Source organism: Podarcis muralis, chromosome 12, assembly GCF_964188315.1.
Source record: "Podarcis muralis chromosome 12, rPodMur119.hap1.1, whole genome shotgun sequence".
Classification (NCBI taxonomy): Eukaryota; Metazoa; Chordata; class Lepidosauria; order Squamata; family Lacertidae; genus Podarcis; species Podarcis muralis.
The window spans coordinates 54,294,680-54,322,278 of record NC_135666.1 but is presented as its reverse complement, the minus strand read 5'-3'; the positions used below and the strand labels follow the sequence as shown (position 1 = coordinate 54,322,278).

General features: G+C 44.3%; 1 protein-coding gene and 1 long non-coding RNA gene across 6 annotated transcripts in view; one reads left to right on the top strand and one right to left on the bottom strand.

Annotated features, from left to right (window-relative positions):
* PDE1C (phosphodiesterase 1C) overlaps positions 1-22,332 on the top strand; it is a 257,604-nt gene extending 235,272 nt beyond the window's left edge. For 3 of the 5 annotated variants that reach the window (XM_077916500.1, XM_077916502.1, XM_077916501.1), the window contains 2 exons: positions 11,647-11,709; positions 19,634-22,332. In XM_077916500.1, coding sequence (XP_077772626.1) covers positions 11,647-11,709; positions 19,634-19,806 — 236 coding nt within the window. In that variant the 3' untranslated portion in view covers positions 19,807-22,332. Of the gene's footprint in view, positions 1-30; positions 692-11,646; positions 11,710-14,419; positions 14,531-16,198; positions 16,527-19,633 lie in introns of those variants that run through there. The other 2 variants (XR_013390261.1, XM_077916503.1) reach the window with 2 other exon arrangements.
* Positions 290-27,593, bottom strand: LOC144324952 (uncharacterized). The gene is made up of 2 exons (XR_013390262.1): positions 25,854-27,593; positions 290-3,722 (listed from the first exon to the last, which is right to left on the bottom strand). It is a non-coding gene; the product is annotated as an uncharacterized LOC144324952 (long non-coding RNA).
* Positions 27,594-27,599: the final 6 nt, after the last annotated feature.

Genomic DNA, 27,599 nt, shown 5'->3' with positions numbered 1-27,599 from the left:
TCTTTCTCTTTCTCTCTCTCTCTTTTCCAGATACAGAAGAGTAAAAAACAAAACAAAACCACACATATTGTAATCAAAAAGGGACTGCAAATTTCTTTCACCATTCTAACTGATCTCCTTCCACAAAGACCAGTTTTGGGGGGAGGACATTATGCAGCCTTTAAAGCGCCTGCTTCTTCTTGTTCCTCTCACTGGCTACTTCACAGTCAATGACTTTGGGGGTTTTCATTTTGGGACTTTGGGGTTTGTTTGTTTTTTTCTTTCCTTCTTCATGTAAGTTTTTTTGGGGTTGTTTTTTTTTTAAATGAAGTTTCCCCTTTGCAAAAGGACTCTTCATTCGGGACTTGCAGATCAAGCAAATGTGAGACCTTTTGAGTCGCAGCTTGCAAAAAAATATATTCTGACACGGTGAAGCAGAGACTTTGGCACATCCGTGGAAAGAGACTTGGGGGAAAAACACAGTTGTTTCCATGAGTTGTTGTAATGCACAAAGAAAGGAAGAGGAAAGAAGAAACCTTTAATTGTCTATTTGAAAGCCATGATTTAGAGCACTGGGGTATCTGCAGATTCTTTTTTTTATATATCTAAATAAAAAGAATTCTGGCTATTTTACAAATAAGCAAATTGCTGAATTCCTAGACAGCTTTATAGTATTTTTCAAGGGAAAAAAAAATACATTCAATAGATTTCATTTGCTGGACGTCTCCTTGATTTTGTGTACCTTTGATTGTCTTTCATTTGAGCCATCGTTTTGTTGGCTTGGTGTAGCAAGAATGTGGCTCAGCCTCTGAGGGAAAGAAAGTGTTGTTTCTGTTGATTTCTGTAATAAGCACATTTTTTTGAAAAAAGTGCATCCTATCCACACATACCCTTGTTACTCATAGCCTTTTATTTTGACCCAAAGAACACTCTGAGGGAGCCTATCAATTCCTCCTTTGACGTTTTATTGCTGAATGAACTGGGGGATTTAATTAGCCAATACAGGCAAACAGAATGCAATGCAATTCTGCCATCCGAGACATAAATGGGACTTAGAAGTTGCATCTCAACAATTTAAGGCTTGCGCTGCCTCAATACTAAGCTGCCGAAATACTGTAATGCCCACCATTCAACTTCTGTCCCAGAGGCAATTGCTTCTCCCATCATGGCACATGGCAAAGGATGTCTGATGCCTGGAATGCATTGAGCTAATCATTGTGATTGATGCCCTGGTACTATGCAGATTTGCTTGGGGGATAAATCCTGATTTCAGTGGGTTTGGTTGATCCAAACTGTGGTGGGCACGACAAGCACCGAATCCAAGCAGGGTTTCATGCAGCCTGGTGTCACACTTAGGGTGCAATCCACTTTACCTCAAAGTAAGCCAACGTCTACTTCCAAGTAGGCTTGTATAGGCCTGTTCACGGGTTCCTAACTCAAACACCAGCCTTCTTCTGTGAAGCATTTGCATGCAAAGAGACTTCCCTCTGGCTCATCCTTCAGTGGCATATGATTGATGCAGATCTGAGGAAGTTTATGCTGGTTAAGAACTTTTTTAATGAAAAGCTGGACCTCACAGAATTCTGCCCAGGTTAGTGATTTTTGCTTGCCCTACATCACTTATAAACCAGCCTTTCCCCCCAAAGGTAAATTCACATAAGGTTGCAAAATTATCTGATTTTTCCGATTGCCTGGTTTAGCTCTCATGACTTTTCACAAAGCTGGTAACCGCATCTTTCCCATAAGGCTGGGAATCCTTAGATCTGACACACTCACAAATTGTATTAAACCAGTTTAAAAGGTGTTCAGGTTTGTAGTATAGACTTGCAACGATATATTCACCTTCTCAGTAAGCCTCAGGTGCAAAGTAACATGCTTTCTTATCCTTGATTCTATTTTGGAAAATACAGAGCTTGAGGATTTTAAAAAATTAGATATTTGCCCGAGACCATCTGAGTCCTAACTCTTCAGGGATTCTAAGCCAAATGTTCCCAAGACCAAAGAATTTTTATGAAGAAGTCATTTTAAATACTTTACAAAACAGGAGTGGACTTTCTGATCCTGATGAGTACAACCTGATCCGTTGTATGTTTACTCATAAGTAAGTCTCACTGATTTTAATGTTGCTTATTCCCTGATAACTGAGCATTGCGGACTGTAGCCTCTTTCTTTCTTTCTTTCTTTCTTTCTTTCTTTCTTTCTTTCTCTTTCCTTTCAAAAAATTGGTTTTAGAAAGGGCGGTTCCAGTTCTAGGATAGCATCGCTATATAAACCCAATACCTTTGTACTTGTCCTACATATTAAGTAGAGAAATTGCAGGGGGGGGGGGTGGAAACTTCATCTGTTTCTCCATTTTCATATGCAAAAGATGCTAGTTGCTTTGTCTTTTCAATATCTGAAGGCTGCTCTAGCCTCTTTTTAAAGGTAAAGGGACCCCTGACCATTAGGTCCAGTCGTGACCGACTCTGGGGTTGCGGCGCTCATTTCGCTCTATGGGCTCTATTTGTCCGCAGACAGCTTCCGGGTCATGTGGCCAGCATGACTAAGCCGCTTCTGGCGAACCAGAGCAGCGCATGGAAACGCCGTTTACCTTCCCACCGGAGCGGTTCCTATTTATCTTCTTGCACTTTGACGTGCTTTCGAACTGCTAGGTTGGCAGGAGCAGGGACCGAGCAATGGGAGCTCACCCCATTGCGGGGATTCGAACCGCCAACCTTCTGATCGGCAAGTCCTAGGCTCTGTGGTTTAACCCACAGCGCCACCTGCGTCCCTGGCCTCTTCTTAAAGGTCAGCAAAAAACTGATTATTCCTTACCCTCCAAAAACCTTTGAACTTCCTCACATTTAGGGTGCTGAAAGGGAGGTGTTTGAAGGGAGCTGCCTGCCATAGGCAAGACATTGTCTCAGTCACCATTTGTAAATGAAAATAAATAATAAGGCATGGAGTATGTATGTATGTACATACTGAAGGATTTTCTGCCAGTGACTTACTATCTAGCTTTGGACACAAGGTTATCTCTCCTACGTATATGGAAACAATATTGTAATTATATATTATGGCTTTTAGGAGACACACATGATAAACGCTGGAGGGAGTGCTGTTGGCTTGTGAGCACATAACTTAATTTTACTCCAGATTTTTTTTGGGGGGGAGGGGAGAGGGAGAGAAGTAAGGAACGGCCCTGAAAGAGCAGATAATGTGAGTTGAGGCTAGAACTTGCCTAGGCACAAGTTTTCCTTCTGCCGCATCAACAGCAATATAAACCCCATGGATCTCTGCTATGCTGAGCAGGCCATCTTTCTTAATTTGGAATAGCTACTACCCCGTTGTTTCTGTAATTACAAACAACATTACAGACGTTTCCAACGTGCTGTAAATTATTTCTTCCTCTTACAAGGCTCCTTCTGCATTGACACAGCAGCGTAAGAGCCCTGTTGGATCAACGCAGAGGCCCATCTAACCAGGCATCGCATTCTCACAGTACCAGTCAGGTGTCCAAGAGAAGCCCTTGCTCTCCCCATCTGTGATCCCAACAGCACCATTCAGAGGCATACCAACTCTGTGATACTGCAGGTGGTTGTTGATGATGTGGTCCAAAGGAAAGCACCTCGCTGATGTGGTCCAAAGGAAAGCAGCGGCACCAGCATGGCTGCAGGCATACAAGGCGCCATCCAACCCGTCTTAAGAGACTCCACTCCAGATTTGTGTAGGGTTTACTCAGCCTTTTCTCCTGCCAAGATATCCTGCAAAACAGTGAAGGTTTAGGGTGAGAGTCTTCCTTCTCCAAGATGGGCTCCCTTCCCAGATTGATGAGCCCCGTCTGCCCCTCATCTCTCTCTCCAGCAAATGCAGAAACCGCCTTCTTGGCCATTGGACCCACAATTGGTCTCATCATCTCCATCCTCCAGAGCCCGTCTTTGCATGCAGGGGAAGTTCCTAACTCACTTCAACCATCATAGTTAGTAGTTACTGAAAGCCTCATCAGTCAGTCAGTCAGTCAATCAATCAGTCAATCAATGACGTTATTGTTCTAGCCAAAGGCCACAACAAATTTATAGCCATAACTTTAATAAAAGAAACCACCCTTAACAATCCATGCATAATATAAGTTGATATCCATGGTGCAAAGGATAGAAGATACCAGAGACACCAATGAGTTTACATCTAGCTTAATTTCAAATTAAGCCTATGAATCACCAAAATTTGTAAGCCTTATGTTTGACATCCACAACCTTTGCAACTGGCAGGCAGGCAAGTCACTGTGTGGTCTGCACACCTGTCACAAAACCAGCTATCTGTGTCCCTAAGGATTTTTAGACTTTGAAACTGTTGAGATTTCTTATCTTCCTATGAACCTCTGTGGATTCACTGATGTATCTATTGCTAGGTATGCTGTGTTTCCGATATTTGAGGAAGCACTTTGAAGGCTTCTGCTGAAAAATACAATTCAAAAAGCACTTCTAAATTTTCTTTACTTTTAAATTCTATTTGTCCAGGGTGCTGAGAGTTGTTAGGGGACCCCTGCCCCCCCCCAGAGCACCACATTTCCCAGAGTTCCCTGGGAAGAAGGGGTTGATAGTTAGAATGGTAATTCTGTGAGGGGAATAGGCGTCTCCCAGCAATTCTCAGCATCCTAAACAAATTGCAGTTTCTAGGATTCTATGAGGGAATCCATGACAGTTTAAAGTGATATGATATTGCTTTAAATATATAGTGTAGACAAGGCCTTCTTTAAGAAGTTGGATTTTCTGCAGTTGTGGAAAACATGAGGCAATCACTGGAAAATACAGGATTAAATAAGAACATCAGCTGGACTTCGCCATAAAATGTGAGCGAACGAGACATGAAAATTCTGGATTAAATGCAGAATGCAGAAGAGCTCTGTATAAGTTGTAAGAAATCTGAGAAAGTAGCCTCCCCCCTTTTTTTACAAAGAGGACCACAATACTTGTCTCCAGGTTTTGTATTCAAGGATTGTCAAAGAACCTTCCTTTGCATAATGCATGCCCAATGGCCTCAAAGTTTGAGGCTCTTTGAATGTAGAGATCTGAATTGGTTCATCATTTGCTTTTTCTAGCAGGGTCACTTGTACAAAGAATAAAAATGGTTGTTTTTATTTAACCGAGAGAGACATTAGAAGTTTCCTGGCATTTAGGAAGAGTCCCTCTTCTGTTTCCTTAGCACCTAGTTTTAGAACTGTTCTTGCCTCAGCAGAAGAACGAGATGTACTGTAACTCCTGGTTTTTATCCGATTTGCTACACTCGCATTTGTAAAACTTAAGCATCATCATTAATATCCTACTGTGCTGATTCATTGCTTACATAGCTTTAAAAAAAACAAAAGAAATTGAACTTGGCAGTTATTTAACATGCTGTGGTCTAAACCCCAGAGCCTAGGGCTTGCCGATCAGAAGGTTGGCGGTTCGAATCCCCACAATGGGGTGAGCTCCCGTTGCTCGGTCCCTGCTCCTGCCCACCTAGCAGTTCAAAAGCACATCAAAGTGCAAGTAGATAAATAGGAACCGCTCTGGCGGGAAGGTAAACGGCATTTCCATGCGCTGCTCTGCTTTGCCATAAGTGGCTTAGTCATGCTGGCCACATGACGCAGAAGCTGTCTGCGGACAAACACCGGCTTCCTTGGCCTATAGAGTGAGATAAGCGTGCAACCCCAGAGTTGTCCGCGACTGGACCTAACGGTCAGGGTTCCCTTTACCTTTTTTTAAACCTGCCACCCAGAATTGCTGCTCAACTCTTACCAAATCAACTAAATTTTACTCAGTCCGTGCAGGATCTAGGGGGTGTGAAAGGGACCTATAAAAGAAAGCACATGACATGTAGTTAAATAATTATTATCTTGTGTAATTTGCTGCCGCATAATGTAGTGAAGGGGATGCAGGTGGCGCTGTGGGTAAAAGCCTCAGCGCCTAGGGCTTGCTGATCGAAAGGTCGGCGGTTCGAATCCCCGCGATGGGGTGAGCTCCCGTTGCTGAATCCCAGCTCCTGCCAACCTAGCAGTTCGAAAGCACGTCATGTGCAAGTAGATAAATAGGGACCGCTCCAGCGGGAAGGTAAACGGCGTTTCCGTGTGCTGCTCTGGTTCACCAGAAGCGGCTTAGTCATGCTGGCCACATGACCAGGAAGCTGTCTACGGACAAACGCCGGCTCCCTCGGCCTATAGAGCGAGATGAGCGCCGCAACCCCAGAGTCGGTCACGACTGGACCTAATGGTCAGGGTTCCCTTTACCCTTTACCTAATGTAGTGAAGGACCGTCGTTTGGATGCTTTTAAAGGAAGATTAGACAAATCTACAGAGGATAAGTCTGTTGAGGGCTACTAGTTGGACTATAGGGAATCCCAGCTGCCCAGCAATTGCTGGGGAGCAACGTTAGGAAATAGCTGTTGCCATCACACGCTGCTTGCTTATCGGCTTCTCAAAGGCATCTGCTTGGTGCTGGATTCGATGGAGCTTTTGCACTGAGGCAACAGGCCTTGTCTTCTGCTCTAGATGCCAGAATTTGTTCCCTGTCCCCCGCATCCGCCATTCTTCTCCTAGTAGAAAAGTAGAATTTGGGGGAAAGACACTAAATGATGTGGTTACTATACTAGTCTTTACCTTTTTTTTTTTTTAACCTGCATCACTTGATTAACTTGCCCTAGAATTTAATTGGGAGCATTTCTGTCCCAATGGGTGTAGTTGAGCTTTTGTCAGAGAAGGAGCAGGGGGGAGAATCAAAACTAAGCACTTTGGTTTTGTAATAAAAATTAAAAATCTAAGTTTGCCTCATTGAAGAATCTAAGGACATTATTTAGGATTTTAGCCAGAACTTTACAATGGAGATATCTGAATTAAAATTTAGGGACATTTCATAGGTTTCCCACCAAGGGTGCACTCTGGAGAAAACTGGATGTACCTGTATGATGCAAACATTTCCAAAATGTTTGCCGCATTCTCAATTAGGTGCGCTCATAAAACATCTTAGGTGTGCACCTAAAAATGGAATGTGTGGAGAGGCCTTAGGAAATTATGTTAATTTGTAACCCACGGGCATTGTAAAAATACGTTGCTCTGTCCAATTAGAAAAATGCCATTCAACTTAATTGCTAAAGCAAGAAGAACACTGGAGACCACCCAGAGAAAAACGCACTGGGTTTGTTTCATCTTAAGATACAAAATTTAAGTGACGTGGGCATACAGTGCTGACTATTCTCAACTGTTCTGGAAATTAATTTAAAGAAAATGTGTTCACTGTAATTTTTTTATTGGGAGGAAGAGGCTTGTTGTCTCTAAATGTATAAAACAATTTTTCAGCATTTCAGGTTTTTTTCTGTAAATGAGTTCCTGTATGTTCTCCTTATTACCAAATAAAAGCAATGAGATCTCCAATTGGTATGGATTCCTGTTCTGTGCAAAAGCGAGTTAGCTTATCTAATGGAATAATGGAGCTGGTTGAGAGTGTTCATCACCGTTACTGTCTTTGGGGGGCATTATAACTGTTCACAGATGCAAAACACACTTCTTTCGCTCCATGAAACTGGAGGAAAGTAAAGGTCCTTCTGCCATTGCCTTTAGCAGTGTGGGAACAACTACAGTGGGGCTCCTTCCCACACCATCTAGCAACATCAGAGGCCTGGAGCATAGCTGTCAATTGTCCCTTATTTGGTGGGAAAGTCCCTTATCCCAGCACCGTGTCCCACTGCTGTCCCTTATTGATGATGCCCCTTAAATTTCCCGGGTTTCAAAGGAAGCAGCTCCTCTCCCTCCCTCCCTGCCGGCCAGGGAGGAGGGAGGCTCCAACTGTGCAGCTTGGCTGCGTTGCTTACCCAATAAGGAGTCTAAGAACGACTGGGGGGTGGAGCTTGCATGCCTTGTGCCGATCAAATCGGCTGTGTTGCCTGGGGACTCGCCTTTGCTCAGCGCTTCCCAGCGGAGAGGTGACAGTGGTTTTCCTTGAGGCTTCGTTTGGCTGCTGGCTGGGCTTTCTGCCTTTGGCTCAGAGGGGCTCAGAAGTTGAGCATTATTGTGCTCCTTGGAAAATCCCTTATTTTGGCTGCTGATCCCTTATTTTCAAGGTTGCTGGTCCCTTATTTTCAAATCTGTAAGTTGACAGCTATGGCCTGGAGGCACATGGAAGAAGTCAATTTTGCCATTTCTTCCCATGGCTAGCAATACTCTGCTTTCCATAATACTCTCCTCAAAGGCTCCTCAAAATTCTCCACCCTATTTGTGGGCAAAGAAATGGGGGCTGGATTCTACCTCATTTCTACAGGAGGATTCATTCCACCTCAGCTTCCAGGGCAGGGGGCTCATCAGCATTAGCAATGACTGTAGCATGGCTTCTTTCTTTTTCCCTAAGCCCCACTTTCCTACTGCCACTAAAGGTCGCAGTAGCAACCATTACTGGCTGCCATTTTGGATTTTTCATAATACCCTGGACAAAGTGTACTTTCGGGGGCACTGTGGAGGGGAAATACTGACCACACACAAAATAAATAACAATTGGTGGATAATATTTGGAGGGGATTTTTCCAATGCTGCCTTTTTTCTTTCTGAGGAAAAAAAACCCTCCTGAATCTTCTCAGAAAAAATGACTTCTTTACTTTTTTAAAAAAATTGTTTATTGGAGTTTGGGGCGGGTCTTTTGTAACACTGTAGCAAAGGAGTGTGCACAGGAATTCTTAGAAGCAAGCAGAAGAGTTATATGGCCCTGTCAGCTACATGCAAATCTGCCATACACCCCTAAATCTGCCTCTGACAGGAACATAGGAATAATAATAATAATAATAATAATAATAATAATACATTTATTGTCAATGTACAACCTGTGTACAATGAAATTAACCGAGCCTTGTTAAGTTGCTTTATACTGAGTTAGACCATTAGATTTTCCAGTTTGGTACAGTTTGCTTTTCTGGCTGTGTGCATTTTTTATTTCCCTGCGCGCAAGCAATGCTACATTATATATTTGCATCTTGCACATCTCCATTTATATTAGCTACAACCAGGGGCACCCACTTGTAGGCACAGACCCCTCCTCCCCGTATTTTGGGGGACAGGGCTGCCCCCCTCCCAGTCCTCGAAGGGGGTGGAGAAGGCTGAGCGCAGAGTCGAATGTGGCACGTCTTCAGTGGCTGGCTGTTGAGGGGAAGGAGTGGGGAAGCAGCCCCCGGCCAGTGGCAATGGCAGGAGAAGGAGGGGCCGCCGGCCACTGAAGCCCCGCCGCTGCCGCATTGAGCTCCACCCCCTGACTCCTCCTGATATCTTGATGTCACACACGTGACATCAGGGCCACCCCCCCTTTTTCCTTGGAAACTGGGGCCTCTGGCTACAACTTATGGCGAACCAGAGCAGTCTCGACTAGGGCCAGGGCCTTTTCAGTACTGGCCCCGACTTGGTACCTTGGGCCTTTTCAGCACTGGCCCCTAGTCTGTCACAAGAGACTAGGGCCCTGCGAGACTTGACATCTTTCCGCAGGGCCTGCAAGAGACAGAGCTGTTCTGCCTGGCCTTTGGTTTGGACTCAGTCTGACCCTTATGTTTCCCTCCTCTTATGGTTTTGATCTATGGGCTACTTTTAAAATGAGGCTGCATTTTAAATTGCATTTTAACCTGTATTTTAAATTGGAGTTTCCCCCCCTATTATGTTTTTACTGTAATTTTACTGGTGTTAGCCGCCCTGAGCCCGGCTCTGGCTGGGGTATAAATAAAAATTATTATTATTATTATTATTATTATTATTATTATTATTATTATTATTTATTAACACTGAGGCAGGTTAGCGGGAGAAACAGCAACTGGCCCAAGGTCACCCACTAAGCTTCGTGGCCAAGTCAACTTAATGTCTTTCCACATTTTTATAAGGTGTAAAGTTGACCAAGCTGCAGTGGGTGATACTACTTACCCCTAGGGCAAGAGGAGTATTAGGTCCCATCTCTCCTCCCCCCCCCCCAAACTTAAAGTGGCTAGATACAAATCCAGTAAAACAGAGAATACGTAGTGTAACAATAGCAGTTCCAAAGCAGCCCAAAAAACCAGCCACAACCTGTTGATTAAAACCTGAGAAAATAAAATAGCTCCCATGTTAATGGACCTGCGTAGCAGCATTTAAGACTACAGTGGTACCTCGGGTTACATACGCTTCAGGTTACATACGCTTCAGGTTATAGACTCCGCTAACCCAGAAATATTACCTCAGGTTAAGAACTTTGCTTCAGGATGAGAACAGAAATTGTGCTCCAGCGGCGCAGCAGCAGCAGGAGGCCCCATTAGCTAAAGTGGTGCTTCAGGTTAAGAACAGTTTCAGGTTAAGAACAGACCTCCAGAACGAATTAAGTTCTTAACCCGAGGTACCACTGTAACCAGCTAAGGCTGCAATCCTGTGCATGCTTCCCAGGATCAGGGAGGAAGTCCCACGAAGTTCAGTGGTGCTTATATCCGAGTAAAAATATGCAGAGGAATACAGTTATTGCAGCAGAAACTCACTGCTGCCCATTATCAGGCTATGTTACAATCAATGTGTTCCTTGGTGAAGCCTTGCGGGACGGGTGTGCAACTCCCGAAATGCAGAAATGTGTCCCAGTGGCGTGCAAGCCTAGGCATGTCTAGTCAGAACTAAGCCCCAGTGGTTTCAGTGAAACTGACCCCCAGGTAAGTGTGCAGCAGATTAAGTAACCTCCAAGTTTGCTGCAGGGACGCGGGTGGCGCTGTGGGTAAAAGCCTCAGCGCCTAGGGCTTGCCAATCGAAAGGTCGGCGGTTCGAATCCCCGTGGCGGGGTGCGCTCCTGTTGTTCAGTCCCAGCGCCTGCCAACCTAGCAGTTCGAAAGCACCTCCGGGTGCAAGTAGATAAATAGGGACCGCTTACTGGCGGGAAGGTAAATGGCGTTTCCGTGTTCTGCGCTGGCTCGCCAGATGCAGCTTGTCACGCTGGCCACGTGACCCAGACGTGTCTTCGGACAGCGCTGGCTCCCGGCCTCTAGAGTGAGATGAGCGCACAACCCTAGAGTCTGTCAAGACTGGCCCGTACGGGCAGGGGTACCTTTACCTTTAAGTTTGCTGCGGACAAAAATAAAAAAGGAAAAAGGCAACTAGTGAAATACTAAAGCTTGTATTTTTCTTCTACAATACAGGGTTGCCATACTGGTCAACATTTGTTTTAGTTTAAAGGGGTAGGGCTAAGAAGGGAGGGTGTGGTTTGAGGATGAATGGGAGGGGTAAAGGGTTCCCCAAAACCCCATGATTTGGTGTTAGGGCTAATACTGGGAACATTGTAACTGCAGCAATGCACCCTTATTTCCACCAAATCCAAGCCAGTTATCTACTGTTGCTGCAGTAGATAGGAATATAGTAAAGGTAAAGGTACCGCTGACCAGTCCAGTCGTGGACGACTCTGAGGTTGCGCGCTTATCTTGCTCTATAGGCCAAGGACGCCGGCGTTTGTCCGCAGACAGCTTCCGGGTCATGTGGCTAGCATGACTAAGCCGCTTCTGGCGAACCAGAGCAGTGCATGGAAACACTGTTTACCTTCCCACCAGAGTGGTACCTATTTATCTACTTGCACTTGACGTGCTTTTGAACTGCTAGGTGGGCAGGAGCTGGGACCAATCTACTAAATCACCACATGAATATACTTGAAGATGCTACTATAATTCACCCTCTTTTTATTTTTCAAGGTTCAAAACAACTTATGAAACCCGCACCATTGCCAGAATCCTCAAATCGGCTCACGCTGCCAGGTTAGTGAGTCCCTCTGTGCTCAGATATGCAACCTCAGACGTAGCTGATCGGTATTCTGTCAGCGAGAACTGACTCCATCTATTTCTATACCCGCTCATCAATGTCACAATTAATGGCCAACATGAACATCTCTCCCATGTCTGCGGTGGATCAGAGGTCAAATGATTCAGCTTTTTTCATGTGTATCTGCTTTTCTGTTGTGTCATAAGCCTGTAACCTAAGATTTTAACCCCGTGATTAATTCTGGCCAATAGTGCTGAACAAGGTAAGCGAACAGATCTGGTGTTGTAGTCAATGGTATCTGGGGAAGGTGCTGGACCACATGGAGTAGCAAAGGGGTGATCTCATATATATTCCATACTCACGGAACATTGGTTGCTAGATCATCTTCTGCTTCTTCCTATTTGTCTTCTCTGCTGCTTTTGTCATGAAAATTGAATAGCATTGCCTTTAAACAAAAAACAAAAAAAACCTTTCCCATTCCTGTGCCTTTTTACATCAGCCTGACATACGGTAATTAAGGAGCAGGGAAGATTTGGCAACCCTAATAGAGAATAGCTGTCCACTGGATTGGGAAGGAGGCCGGACACATCTTTCCCAAAGCCTGGAAAGCTTCTGCCCGGCTTAGGGAAGGAGGTGCGATGCTCACGAGTACAACATCAGCACATCGCCATGCCAGCCCCCACCCCATTGCTCTGATACCACTCCTCCATTTGGCCGATAGGGCTTTCTCTTGGGTAAGTAATATAATTATATATAATAATAATAATAATAATAATAATAATAATAAAAAATAACAAATAATAATAATAATAATAATAATAATAATAATAATAATAATAAATAACAAATAATAATAATAATTATTATTATTTATACCCCTTCCAACAAAACACTAAAATACAATAACCTATTAAACATTAAAAGCTTCCCTAAACAGGGCTGCCTTCAGATGTCTTCTAAATGTTTGGTAGTTATTTTTCTCTTTGACATCTGGTGGGAGGGCGTTCCACAGGGGGGGGGGGCACTACCGAGAAGGCCCTCTGCCTGGTTCCCTGTAACTTGGTTTCTCGCAGCGAGGGAACCGCCAGAAGGCCCTCGGCGCTGGACCTCAGTGTCCAGGCAGAATGATGGAGGTGGAGACGCTCCTTCAAGTATACTGGACCGAGGCTGTTTAGGGCTTTAAAGGTCAGCACCAACACTTTGAATTGTGCTCGGAAACGTACTGGGAGCCAGTGTAGCTCTTCCAAGACCGGTGTTATATGGTCTCGGCGGCTGCTCCCAGTCACCAGTCTAGCTGCTGCATTCTTGATTAGTTGTAGTTTCTGGGTCACCTTCAAAGGTAGCCCCACATAGAGCACATTGCAGTAGTCCAAGCGGGAGATAACTAGAGCATGCACCACTCTGGCGAGACAGGGTACAGGCAGGTAGGGTCTCAGCCTGCGTACCAGGTGAAGCTGATAAACAGCTGCTCTGGACACAGAATTGACCTGCACCTCCATGGACAGCTGTGAGTCCAGAATGACTCCCAGGCTGCGCACCTGGTCCTTCAGGGGCACAGTTACCCCATTCAGGACGATAAGACTGCAGTCTTTGCCTTATCTAACTGTAGTTGGATCAGAGCTCAGGTGTCTCCTGCCGGAGAACTGAAAACGATCTGACATTGGAATGCTATTCACCCCCCTTCCAAGCCAAGGTTCCCTTCCAATATGATGATGGTGGTGGCAGCCTTGAGGACACAGATCCCAGGGAGAAGTTGGATTAGGGTTCAAGAAAACTAAACACTTGTCTCCATTGGCTCTTTGATCTTCGCTAAAATCAGGTGCATCCAAGTTGGCTATACAGTGGTAACTCGGGTTACAGACACTTCAGGTTACAGACGCTTCAGGTTACAGACTCCGCTAACCCTGAAATAGTACCTCGGGTTAAGAACTTTGCTTCAGGATGAGAACAGAAATCGCGCAGCAGCGGCATGGCGGCAGCGGGAGGCCCCATTAGCTAAAGTGGTGCTTCAGGTTAAGAACAGTTTCAGGTTAAGTACGGACCTCCAGAACGAATTAAGTTCTTAATCTGAGGTTGTTGTTGTTTAGTCGTTTAGTCGTGTCTGACTCTTCGTGACCCCCTGGACCAGAGCACGCCAGGCACCTCTGTCCTCCACTACCTCCTGCAGTTTGGTCAAACTCATGCTGGTAACCTCGAAAACACTATCCAACCATAATCCGAGGTACCACTGTACTAAAAAGCTGAGTTCTGTATCACAGCTGAGTTCTGTATCATTACCATGGTGGCAAACAGTTACGTTTGGTAAGGTAACACAAAGCTCAGCAGATGTTTCTTCCAGAGAATCCAGCACGCAAGCCATAATGAGTCTTGGATATTTCTTCCTATGACACTGTGAATCATCACACACTGTAATATCATCAGAGGCATGTGGACAGTGATTGAAAATAAAAGAAACCTCTGGCACACCACCAAGGTGTACCTTGTGAAGACCGTTGTTATGCCATTTGCCTGAAGCAATTCTTAAACAAAGGTACAGTCCAATAGTATACAAGTATTCTGCCCAAGCGCTGACTCCCACTAGCTGCACTGCCTAGTGTACCTTGTAGAATTAGAGGCAGATATCTTCCGCTTCCGTAAGCCTAGTGTCACCTTCATGCATTTCTGTTGGGGTTGATGTCCTTCTGAGTATGGTGTTCTGCCTTTCAGAAAACTAAGAGATTCTTCAGGAAAGAGCATTACCTCCTCAACATGCCAGCCCAATTGCTCGGAGGCAATTTTAAAGAAAAGCATGCACTTCCCTTCTCCTCAAATGTTCAGGTTAGTATGAACATTATGACGAAATCGACATTTCACGTAGGTGGTGTTGGCATAACGAGAACAATGGGTTAAACTGCACTGTGCTTGATCTCAGTGTCTTGAGCAGCACAGGCAGCCCACATCCAGATGTTCTGAGATAAGGATGCCAGGTGCGCTGCGTTACCATAGCAACACCAGCAAAGCTGAGTGTAGGACTTGCTGAACTAGCCCACTGGTTCAGGAACGTAGAGACGGGAATAACAGTCTCTAGGGCACTGCTTCCATTGTGCCTGTGTTCCGGATGTTGCGCCTGTCCTGATGCTGTCCTGTAGGACTTTTAAGGTTCGATTCTGAACCTGTGGGAGTCAGGGGAAGAGGCTGTGGGTTTTACACGGCAGCGTTAGCTAGCATGGTGATAGTGTTAGAGGATCTGTGTATATGTATCTTTACTTCAAAGACCAGAAAAAGGATATATACAGTCGTACCTCTACTTATGCATCCCTCTGGATAAGGAATCTTCGGGTTATGGCTGCGGCAAACCCAGAAGCGTATACTTCCGGGTTTTGTCGTGTGCGCATGCACAGATGTGCTCTGCACACCTTGCACATGCGCAGAAGCCCTCAATCATGCAGTGTGCATGCGCAGAAGCACTCAATTGTGCCGTGTGCATGCGCAGAAGTGCGCCTCTATTTGCTTAATTTTCAGGGTGCGAACAGACCCCTGGAATGAATTAAGTCTGTATCTGGAGGGTCCACTGTAGTAGATAGGAGTGTTTAGCTCTGCTTTGCTCCTTTAGACTGAACGGGGGAAGCATTCTTTGGGACAGCTACATCTCCCATGGTCTCCCACAATGTAGACAGTGCAGAGGAAGGAAGGAGGGAAGTGGGGAAGGAGGGAAGGAAAGCAGGAAGGAAAATTAGAAAAACCTCTCTTTCCTCACTGCCCATCACCACTACTGCTGTTAGCACGTAAGGGAAGAGAGGAGGGTGTTTGAAGGAAAACCTGTATGGGATGAAGATGTCCTTTTTCCAAGCTCTCAAGATCGACTCACAAAAAATTACCTGAGCTTTTTGTGTGTGGAAGACCTCAGGTAGTTTCCAAGTAGATCCAACATGAGCTTGTCCATTTCTGTCAGGAACTAATTTTTCATCATTATGTAAGCACTTAACGTTACTCCTCTGACTTGAGACATGAAGATAACAGTACTTGTCCATTTCTAAATTTCCTGAGGCGAAGGGCTCATTCACACTTCTGATTGTTTTTATTTGTCCCACTTCTTTCCCTGGGAAATCCTGCTGTTTACCGCTGAGTCAGAACAACAAATCTCAGTTGGGTTATCCACAGATTTTCTGATTCAGTGGCAAACAGTGGATTTCCCCAGGAAAAGAGGTGGGACAAAAACACTGATTGGGCCCATGCCTACAAACCACAGACCTGCGCCTAGAAATCGTGGCACAATGGAAGTGTTGATGATCGCCTTGAAATAGGTGAGCACTCTATTATCATTTCAGAAGTCCTTCAGTTACTTGTGTAGTGGTATATCTTATAATATGCAGCCAACCTTAAGCTGATGCAGGAACCCCCCCCCCCCCCAAAATGAGTTAAGCAAAAATATATTTGTTACTATTTGGTGTATTAGCATCAATGATTTCTAGGCACATCAATTACAATTTGCATTTCCCTCCATAGATCGCCTGAACTTGAAAACCAGCAACAATGACCATCCCACCTCAAGGAACCAGAAGCAACAATTTTAAAAAGCAGACTTTCCTGGGGGTGGAAGTCACTGTCTTCCTTCCTTAAAAGAAAAACTTTTATCATTTTAATATGTCCTGTGCAACACAACCCTGGAATAGGCCTACATTAGTTCTGTTCACAACACTAACTTGTTATATCTGCCTCAATAATTATATATATATACACACAGAGAGACATTTGGAACGGGACTTATGCAGCAAGCGAGCTGTACTGTATTGCTTTCTTTAATAAAGTTCTGCCACAAAAGTTTTGGCAATAATGTACTTGCAAAAATGAAGGTTTTTTCACCCCTCTAGCCATACATATTTGTATGGTTAGTAACGCCGCCCATTCCCTCATTTCTGCATTTCACGCTTAAATATTGAGGTCTGTTTGTAAGGTGGTTTGACGGCGTATTTCCATACAGTTGTGCACTCCAACCGAGGTTAGATGCATATTGAACACAAGAAGGCTCCAGCAGCCATATCTGTACAATGGTACCTCGGGTTACATACGCTTCAGGTTACAGACTCCGCTAACCCAGAAATAGTGCTTCAGGTTAAGAACTTTGCTTCAGGATAAGAACAGAAATCAGGCTCTGGTGGCGCGGTGGCAGCAGGAGGCCCCATTAGCTAAAGTGGTGCTTCAGGTTAAGAACAGTTTCAGGTTAAGAACGGACCTCCAGAACGAATTAAGTACTTAACCAGAGGTACCACTGTACTCTGAACATCAACTGCTTCCTTGAGCAGGTTCCTACAAGCCTTACACCAGCAACTGACCCAGCACCTGAGGTTTGCGTGCGTTTAAGCCCTTGTAAGAAAACCAGTACCGGTGCTGTATCTGGCTGTTCTGGAGCAGGCGAAGAGATTTACTCTTCCCTTTTACCAGCTCATCAGGTTCCAAACAACTGTCACCACTTATCTGCAGGGCCAGGTTTAGGTTTGAGAGGCCCTAAGCTACTGAAGGTAATGGGGCCCTTTATATGTCCAGCTGTCCTTTGTCAACAACAAATTGTCGCTGGTTTTTTGTGTTGAATATACAGTGGTACCTCCGGTTACATATGCTTCAGGTTACATACGCTTCAGGTACACACTCTGCTAACCCAGAAATAGTGCTTCAGGTTAAGAACTTTGCTTCAGGATAAGAACAGAAATCGGGCTCCGGCAGCACAGCGGCAACAGGAGGCCCCATTAGCTAAAGTGGTGCTTCAGGTTAAGAACAGTTTCAGGTTAAGAACGGACCTCGGGAACCAATTAAGTACTTAACCTGAGGTACCACTGTATGCTATATGGTAATTTATGGATCTAATAGGTATCTAAAGCCATTTGCACATGTTGCCATGCAACTAATCCATGCAGAATGCAGGCACCCTATATATAGAAATGAGCAAACCAGTGATATTTTAGGGAGCAGGCTAGCAGGCCCCATTACTTACATCACAGGAGCCTACACAACACAAAACACTGTTGGTGTATATATAGGTTTTATTTTATTTGTTTTTTAATCTTATATTTTGGAAATGCACATCCAATTTTGTTTTCGCCTTTAAATTTTTTTGGGGGCCCCCAAGAGAGTGGGGCCCTAAGCTATAGCTTGTTTAGCTTATACGTAAATCTGGCACTGCTTATCTGACAAGATCTTTGCTTACATAGCCAGAGCTACTGCACGTCTGCATAGCTGAATCTGGGTGAGCAGTTTTTTACATTGACAAATCCATAACCATCTCATATTGTGACTCGACGTGCAGAAAAGGATGACCCAAGTCAACAGGATGGGGGCTAGTGCAACTCCCTTCCCTCATAAAATAAGTTGACAACTGATTTTATGCAATATTAGTTCTACTCAAGAGTAGACCCACTGAAGTTCATTAGCACGGCTAACATTCTGGGAATCGCAGGTAGGCAGAGAGCTAGTTGGTTCCATGAACCAATTGGAGGCATCTCAGAGGCAGCGGCTTGGCCGTGGTGTGAGGACAGGATCAGATCGGACTTTGCTCTGGCATTTGTATTCCATGCTTCCTCCAAAGCCTGTGTGGAATTATCCCATTCCGTCCTTGCAACAACTTTCTGAGTTTGCTGAACTGCACTGACAAAGTGACTTGCGTAACTGAATGGGAATTCGGATCTAGGCTCTGATCAAGGCCATCCACGGATTCACTACACTTGCTACTTTGGAAAGTTTTCCCAGAGGAAAGTTGTCCTCTGCGTGAGTTGTTTCCAAGGGTGGTGGCAAAGCCTTATTGATCATGCATTTGGTAGCGAGAAAGAGCCAAGTCCGAGCTGCTCAGCCATCCCTGGTCTTACATCAGCAGCTGCAAACATTTATTTCATATTTGCTGAGCAAAATCAGAGGTCTCACTCTCATTGCTTGCTTATATCAAGCCACATGCTGGCAGTGGTCAGGGCCAAAGCCCGTGGTAGATGGGGCAAGAGCTAGTTGTGGATGGGACTGCCCCCTTTCTCTCCCCTCTCTTTCTCTCTCTCTCCTCCTCCTCCCTGCCCAGCAAAATGTCAAGGGAAGGACAGGTTATTCTTCCCAGAAGCGAACTGCAGGTGGCTTTTGAAATGAGACTGACGCCACATGAAATTAAGCTGAGGGCTACATGTGGTCGCAAAGCCACAAGTCATCCACCCCTCACCTAAGTGAGGTGATTAGGGGTGGAAGGATTGGTCCATTTTGGTTCTCTGAGTTTCTCAAGTTTTCCCATTTTACATCTGGTTCTCCGCATTTCTGCAGCAATTTGTGGATTTGTATTTTTTAAATCATCATGAAAACTCCTCAGAATTTCAGTGCAGATTTCTCCTCATAAGCATATTTTTGCAAGCAATTTCTCCCCATATAATGTATTTTTGTATGTTGGTGTTCACTAATATATTCATTTTTATGCACACTTTTACCTAATATTTGCATTTTTGTAAACACTGGTTGGCTGGAGAACTGCATCGCAAAATCAGGTAAGTGGGAATTGCAAAGGAAGACTATAGCTGAATCTACACAGCTATAAAAACGCTATTAAAAACCGTTATAAAAGCTCACAACGGAAATTATCTTTGACTTTCGATTTCAGCTCTACAGTGCCATCTGGTGTCACATTGTTATAACAAATTTATAACGTTATAATCTGACTAATGTAGCCAAGTCCTATGTCTGAGTTCTCATTTTGTGCAAGCTTGATGAATTCAGCTTTAAATGTGATCAAATTTGGAAGGAATTTCAGACAGATCACTATTACTTATAAATAGGGTTGGTTTTTTTTGCAAAGTTAATATGTTCCTCCTTTTACGTATTTGGATTACTGTGTGGCTGTGGGATACAGAGGGAGAAATCTGCAGGTGCCAGCAATTGATTCGTCTGACTTGCTTGTGCTTTTATCTTCTTCCTCTCCAGCCCTCAAACCTCCAATACATCATTTCAAGAAAGCCAGTTACGCCCCCACAAGCACCACCTTCCCACCTTCCCCCAAGAAAACGGAGGACTACTTGGTGAAGTACAAGCTGCTTGACCAGAGGGGCAGAATGAAGAAGATCCAGCACATTTCACAGCACTGGAATAAGAAATAGACGGGAAAGGAAAGCGTTGTCCCTGTATCCCTGCCCGGCCCCTACCTGATAGCCAGTTATTAATGGAGGACATTTTGGAACCAGAGCAAAAAGCACTTTGAAAGCTGCACAAATTATTGGGGAAATGTATGTAATGTAACATGTGCAATGGAGGCATTTCCTAGTCGTAATTCATCCTGTTTCCCCAAGATGCCCTGCATATAGTAGCATCAAACCCCTTCATCCATGTGCACAAAATATCTGCATCTGCATTCAGGACTGGGTCCTGACTGAGTTATTATTTCTGGACTGTATCTGCCCACATAGCCCGCAATAGGTGACTGCCAACTTTGGCAGTCAATTACCTTTTCAGAGAGGCGAGCCGAACCTAGGTTTACAGAGGGTGTATTGTTTGGATCTTTCCAATGTGTCTTTGCATGCAGGGGCTACTCTCACCTGGTTTAACCGTTTCCCGGGATGTGGTCTGGGGGCCGCAGGTGAGAAAAATTATCCCGAAAGGAGCACAACACCCACAATACACCCACATACAGTCATACCTCGGATTACAGACGCTTCAGGTTGCGCATTTTTGGGTTGTGCACCGTGCCGAACCCGGAAGTACCGGAACGGGTTACTTCCGGGTTTCAGCGCTCGCGTATACGCAGAAGCACTAAATCGTGCTTTGCGCATGCACAGAAGCGCCGAATCGCGACTTGTGTGTGCGCAGATGCGGCGCTGCGGGTTGCGAACTCTGCAGGTTGCGAACGTGCCTCCCGCACGGATCACGTTCACAACCCGAGCATCCACTATATATGTATATTTCTGGTGCCACCAGTGCAGAGCATTAGGGAACAGAGAGTAATCTAGTCTTAGACAAATCCAGCAGCCAATCTGTCTCTAGGCCAGTTTCACCTGGACATTGTACTTAATGGGACCTTTCTACCAAAAGAAGAGAGTTCACATTTGCATAGGTCTCCATTCCAATTCATTTTCATTTCTCCCCTCTCCTCTGCTCCTTCAATTTAGGAACAACCAAGGCTTTATTTCCAGAACTGAGGTGATTGTGTTGCATCATTGTTTTATAAGTAGGCAGACCAAAAGCAAGACATTCATATATGACAACTGTCTCCCCTCGGGAGGTTGTGGACTCTCCTTCCTTGAAGGTTTTTAAGCAGACGTGGGATGGCCATCTGTCATAGATGCCTTAGCTGAGTTTCCTTCATTGCAGGGGGTTGGACTATATGGCCCTTGGGGTCCCTTCCAACTCTACAATTCTATGTATATACAATTATATTACAGTCGTACCTTGGTTGACGAATGGCTTGTGACTCGAACGTTTTGGCTCCCGAATGCCGCAAACCCAGAAGCGAGTGTTCCAGTTTGCAAATGTTCTTTTGGAACCCGGACATCCAACATGGCTTACGATTGGCTGCAGGAGCATCCTGCAGCCAACCGGAAGCTGTGCTTTGGTTTTTGAACATTTTCTGGTCGAACGGACTCTCGGAATGGATTCCATTAGTCAACTAAGGTACGACTGTTTTCCTAGAGCAGGGCTCTAGGCCGAGTGGGATCCACTCCAGGTCTGTCTGGCCCTTGAGAATCTCTCTAGGCATCAGAAATTCACTTGTCCTCAAGTGCTTTTCTCAGCCTTGTCTTTTTCACTTGCCTGGAGAGGGAGAAAGCTCCGTGTGGCCCTGTGTCTAGACATATCTGACTTGCAAGTGGCTGCAATGCAACCTGGCATCCTACAAATATGAGGATCACATCCTTTGTGTCTCCTGGCTCTGCCTCTGGAGCCTGGGGCCTTCTGAATGCAAAAGCATCAGCTCTACCAGTGAGCTAACACCTTTCCCCAAGGGAAGACATCATGGCTTCAGGCAGCAAAATGTCTTGAACAGGCCCTGCTCCTCCTTCCAGGTCAAGAACCTCTGGAACAGCAACATGTCTGGGCAGAAGCTCAGGTCCAGCTGTGGAGGCGTCTAGGACTTATTCAGAAAAACCTGTAAAATGAACTCCTTGCCAGAGCTCAGGAGGCAGGCGAGGGGATGGAGAAAAAAAGGGGAAATCCTTATCCAGTCAGGGTTTTTTCTGCCTTCCTCATTTTCTTTAAGCAAATGAATTTTAATAAATGGGAAGACAGCAAGTCAACTGGAGCTGTCACGGAAAGCCACATCGCCAGGAAAACGTCTCCTGAGAACGTGTGCGTTCTAGGCCTACAAATGGGCAAGATATTCTTTTCAGCGGAATGGCTCCATGTCTTAAAGTCACTGTCCAGCCCAATCCTTTGTAGCACCTCAGAACTGTGTGTCCCCCCCCCCCCAGGCACAATGCTTTGCTGAATGCACTCTTTTTCTTCTTTAATAGGAGAGTTGCCTATATCCTTGCACACAAAACCTTGTAAAATTAGGGGGAGGGGGAGAGAATGTGATTTTATGTCTTATGAATTTCATGACAAAAGGAGAAAATATTTTTGACATTGCTTGTAAAGTGTCACTTAGATTACCTGCAGAAAAGGTTGTATAAAATGCACTATTTTATTCTTCCAAATGAGCCTTGCTTATTTGTGAGTTTGTTTGTGCGGAGGCTTCCCTTTTCCTGTTTGCATATCTAGATGATATCTCACATTTCAATTCCACAACTCTTCCAAACGATGGTGTATTTAGTTAGGCTTTGGAAAGCGGTGGTTTTGAAGTAGAAAAATGGGACAATCATTTAATCTTAGGCAGCCCAAATCAATTGCAACCTGCAAGTAGTGCTGTTCTTCACGATACAACACTCCCATCTTGTGGTCATAGCTGTAAAAATGCACAATTTTGTTTTATTTTGTTGCTCAAGTAGCTGTTATATGCTCTAGAAGGATTTCTCACAACCTACACAGCAGTGAAATAATACCCAGTACATATTTAAAATACTTTGAATTCCCCCCAAAATATTAAATATCATCACAGACACAAATCTTACTGAATTGGATGGAGAATTAGAAAAAAACAAAAACTTGAAATTCAGGTGGAAGCACAGCTGTCCTGAACAAACACATCTTATGAGATGCTTTTTTCTAACCTTGTTTCTTGCAAATCCCCCTTTTTGTCTTGATACTTGTAATTTCAAATTTGATTTCATTTATCTACGTTAATTCACGACACTTTAGGATTTTACCGTCACTGGTTATGTTCAGATGTAACATCAAACCATGGTTTGGTGTTATGTCTGACCTTACACCAATTTACAAAAAGTGCTTTTGCAGTGGGACTGCCAAACCAGGAAAAACAAAGCATGGAATATAGGAAGCCTTCACATGCTAAGTCAGTGTATTGGGCCATCTAACTGACTGGAAGGATTTCAGACAAATCCCAGGCCGATTCAACCTGGCATATTCTGCATGCAAAGAAGCTGGTTTGCAAGCCACACTTTCTGCTAACTCCTAAATTCACAAACCACTGGCAATCCACAAAATCGCTGCCCCGCTCAAGAGCCTGCACCCCAGGGACAGAATAAAACGTTTGAAGCCTTTCCAAATAGGAACCGAAAGCAGGCAGCTCTAAACCATAAGAGTACATCTGGAAGTTTGAAACCATGGTTTGGACTACTGACTATAGGCATTGCTTTTTTTTTGGGGGGGGGGGATATATATCTTGAGAAAGTGCTATGGGTGCCAGTACAAAATGGCAACCAATACAGCAAAAAAAGGAGGTGATAGTCCTACATACTGGTGGGTACCAGCAACAAAAATAAAAATGCTTATGGGTAGCACAAGCCATGGCTTGCGATGATGACTGAACTGAGCCATTTGTAAAATAATGAGTGTTGAGGACACCTACAGAAAATGAGTACAGTGGTACCTTGGTTGGAGAGCCAGTGTGGTGTAGTGGTTAAGAGTGGTAGACTTATAATCTGGTGAACCGGGTTCGCTTCCCTGCTCCTCCACATGCAGCTGCTGGGTGACCTTGGGCCAAACACACTTCTTTGAAGTCTCTCAGCCTCACTCACCTCACAGAGTGTTTGTTGTAGGGGAGGAAGGGAAAGGAGATTGTTAGCCGCTTTGAGACCTCTTCGGGTAGTGATAAAGCGGGATATCAAATCCAAACTCCTCTTCTTTTTCTTCTTGGTTTGCAACCGTTTTGGATTACAACCATGTCAAACCCTGAAGTGCGTGTTCCTTTTTTTGGATTACAACCCCTTTTTTTTTGGATTACAACCATTTTTTTTTTTTTTTTGAGGCCTCATTGGCGAAAGCACGCCTTGAGTTACAACCTGTTTTGGTTTACAACCAGACCTCCAGAACAGATTATGGTTGTAAACCAAGGTATCACTGTATAGGAGAGCAAAGGGAAGTTGAAAGAATATGGTAGCATCATTTTCCTAACCAGCTGCTTTGGTATTCTGGTAAAAATACATTTTAGATCTTTACATTTTAACTGGAGTTCATGAAACAATAAAGAGTGACACTATAATTTCAAGACATTTATTATAATAGTAGTAATTGTTCTGAAGCATCTCTAAGTATTCTAAACACTGGAATTCTAGGCATAATACAAACACAGACCCACATAAATTCTCTACATCTCTTTTCCACAGCCTTCAGTGTTTTCCTTGAAGACACCAACTTGAAGAACAAAAGCCCAAATAAGCAGAGAGATTAGAAAACCCTTTGCTAGGGGAGAAAGGTTGGCTTTACTCAGTGCTATTTTTCTAGAAAAAGAAGTGCCGGAACTCGCCAGAAATGCCTCCCTTGTTCTCATTTAATGGCAATGGTGCCCACCTGAGAGGGGCCATAATTGAGTTCAGGTGAGTTCCAGCTGGGGAGAAAAAAAGCCCTGGCTTTACTTGCACTGAGAAGAAAAGCTGATTGACAGATGCTAGAAGCTCTTTAAAAACAAACACAACAAATTATTCAGAGCAGAACACCTGGGGTGCAAATGGTACAACTGGTAACAGACCTTCATAAACCAAAGTTCTAGAAATCGACACGACCAAAATAAAGCTGTATACTGTTAAAGCGTTATAGGGTTCAAAGAATGTTGCCATTAACTTTATTCCAATACCATGTTACTAGCCTTCAGCATTGCAAATGAACTTGGAAACTTCCAATGATCAGTTTGAACTAATAAATTTGTAATGGCAAGTACATAGCTAAAAGAGGATAAAGGGGACTGCACTAAAATTAACGCTGCTTGATTTTTGTTTCAAAGTTCACACTTTTGATTAGGACAAAATAATTGGGACATTTGCCACCCCACCTCCCATTTTTAAAAGAAAACCCAGTTTCCTAATGAGCTGGTCTGCAAAGCCCAAAGGACACACAGAGAGAAAACCATCAAGGTGAATGTTTTTGCCGTGGTCAGAATGTTCTTCTGTATGTGATGAATAAGGAAGGATATTGCCATGCTATTTCCACACTTCGAGTAATAAAACCATATGAGTCAATGCAATTGTCACAATGCATAATATTCCTGAAAGACCGCACAATTCAAGCCATTCTTGAAAATACGTGAATATTTTGAAAGGAGCACTAAACATAAGCTGAAAAAGTATGTTCAAAAGCAGAGAATCAGGTTCTGATCGTCCAAAAAGATGAACAAAGTTTAAAACAATCATCTACCCAAATAATTCACGTTCTACTACCCCTTTAACAGTATGCACTGTATGTAGTACTATGCACATACTACAGAGGCTTCACTCATAGACAGTTCCTTTACAGATGGCACTGCATTTTCTAATCCAGAGTTGCAAAGATGGATTGCTCTCATCAAATGCTAATTCAGAGTGCTGCATTATATCTGCATTTGACAATGAGGAAAATCGAACCGAATCACCTGTACAAATGAAGATAATAAACAAACTGCATCGCACAACCAGAATACTTGGATTAACATGAACAACTGCGGACTTGATTCCCCACTCAATAACAGTGGTTTTTAAATAGTTTAGCACCATACAGAGAGATGCCTTCCTCGCAAAAGATATAAGGGCTGTGTCGATGGGATAAGTTTAAGGAATAACAAACACAACTATCAGTCCTCTTGGCCTCTTCCCAACTCCCCTCGCCATGTTAAAAGTGTGGCACTTACTGTTAGCAACTTCGTGCTGAATATCTGCAGGTTTTTCTTAAAATAAAGGGCACTGCCAATTCCTAGGTGAAATCTGCAAAAGAGGCGGATCTGTAACAGCTGGTCCAGCACTGCTCTGGTATTAGGGTTCTGCAACCAATTCAGATCCAGAATGAATCAGGAATCAGAGGTGATTCCTAGTCATTTTCCCCCCTTTCTTTAAAGAGTCGAATGAGGCAGAGACTCCTGTGCCTAATTCTATAATAATTCCCAGCTAATTCTGGAACCTCTTCGTCTCGCACAGGGGGAAGGGGAGTGCAAGGTTAAGAGCTCTCAGACTTTGCAAAACTTTAACAGGAGAAAGAGAAAGAGAAAGAGAAAGAGAAAGAGAAAGAGAAAGAGAGAGACTTGTTCTAAACAGGTGGGGGAAGGATTTCCCCCCACTTTTCCAACCCACATTGAAGTGCTGCCCCCCAGACAGCTGCAGAATCTTTTCCTGCCCCAAATGCAACTCACCAGGGAGACATCCTGCCTTTCCTCTCCTTTAAAATCATGCAATGGCCAAAGTAACGAATTGAAACTAGTACTTTCCCTGACATGAGAGCCAGCCATCAGCTGATCTGCCCCGTTCGGTAATGAGCCCCATTCCAGCATGCACCATAGAGATAGGAAAAGGTCTGAGAGTAATCCTCGGACGCACACCTGCTGGCTCCGCTTGCAAAGTGAGTCTTTGTATACAGAGAGCAGGCGCGTCCATAGACATAGGGAAAAAGTAAAGAGTGATACTCTCTCTCTCTCTCTCTCTCTCTCTCTCTCTCTCTCGCTCTCTCGCTCTCTCGCTCTCTCGCTCTCTCTCCCTTCCTTCCTCCCTTCCTTCCTGGTTCTTTTGCAAAATCCCGGGCATTTTGGCAGTTTTTAACCCTGCCCCATGGTAATCTTAAAAAGCAGAGACATCACATTGCCAACAAAGGTCTGTATAGTTAAAGCTATGGTCTTCCCAGTAGTGATGTATGGAAGTGAGAGCTGGACCATAAAGAAGGCTGATCTCCGAAGAATTGGTGCTTTTGAATTATGGTGCTGGAGGAGACTCTTGAGAGTCCCATGGACTGCAAGAAGATCAAACCTATCCATTCTTAAGGGAATCAGCCCTGAGTGCTCACTGGAAGGACAGATCCCGAAGCTGAGGCTCCAATACTTTGACCACCTCATGAGAAGAGAAGACTCCCTGGAAAAGACCCTGGTGTTGGGAAAGATGGAGGGGTACAAGGAGAAGGGGATGACAGAGGACGAGATGGTTGGACAGTGTTCTCGAAGCTACCAGCATGAGTCTGACCAAACTGCGGGAGGCAGCGGAAGACAGGAGTGCCTGGCGTGCTCTGGTCCAGGGGGTCACGAAGAGTCAGACATGACTAAACGACTAAACAACAACAAAAATGGTGATTTTCACCCTTGGAATCCCGAACACATGGCAACCCTAAGCAAAGTAACTTCGGAGGGCCTTTGAGAGATAATAACTATTATGAAAAGGAAACTCAAACAAGGTTTTTGATGGATCTTGGATAACTCCTGAACCCAAGCACATGCCTAGGTAAAATTTTGCAGAAGTCTTAGCAAAGGTCATCCTGTGAGTTTCACTCAAAAACATAGTTAAAACAACAGCAACAGGCAACACAAACCCTGAACCTATTTGTCTGAAATGTGGCAGGATTCAAGCACTCAGAAGTAGCGGCCAAACCTGCAAATTTCACCTGCCAGAAATGTAAACTT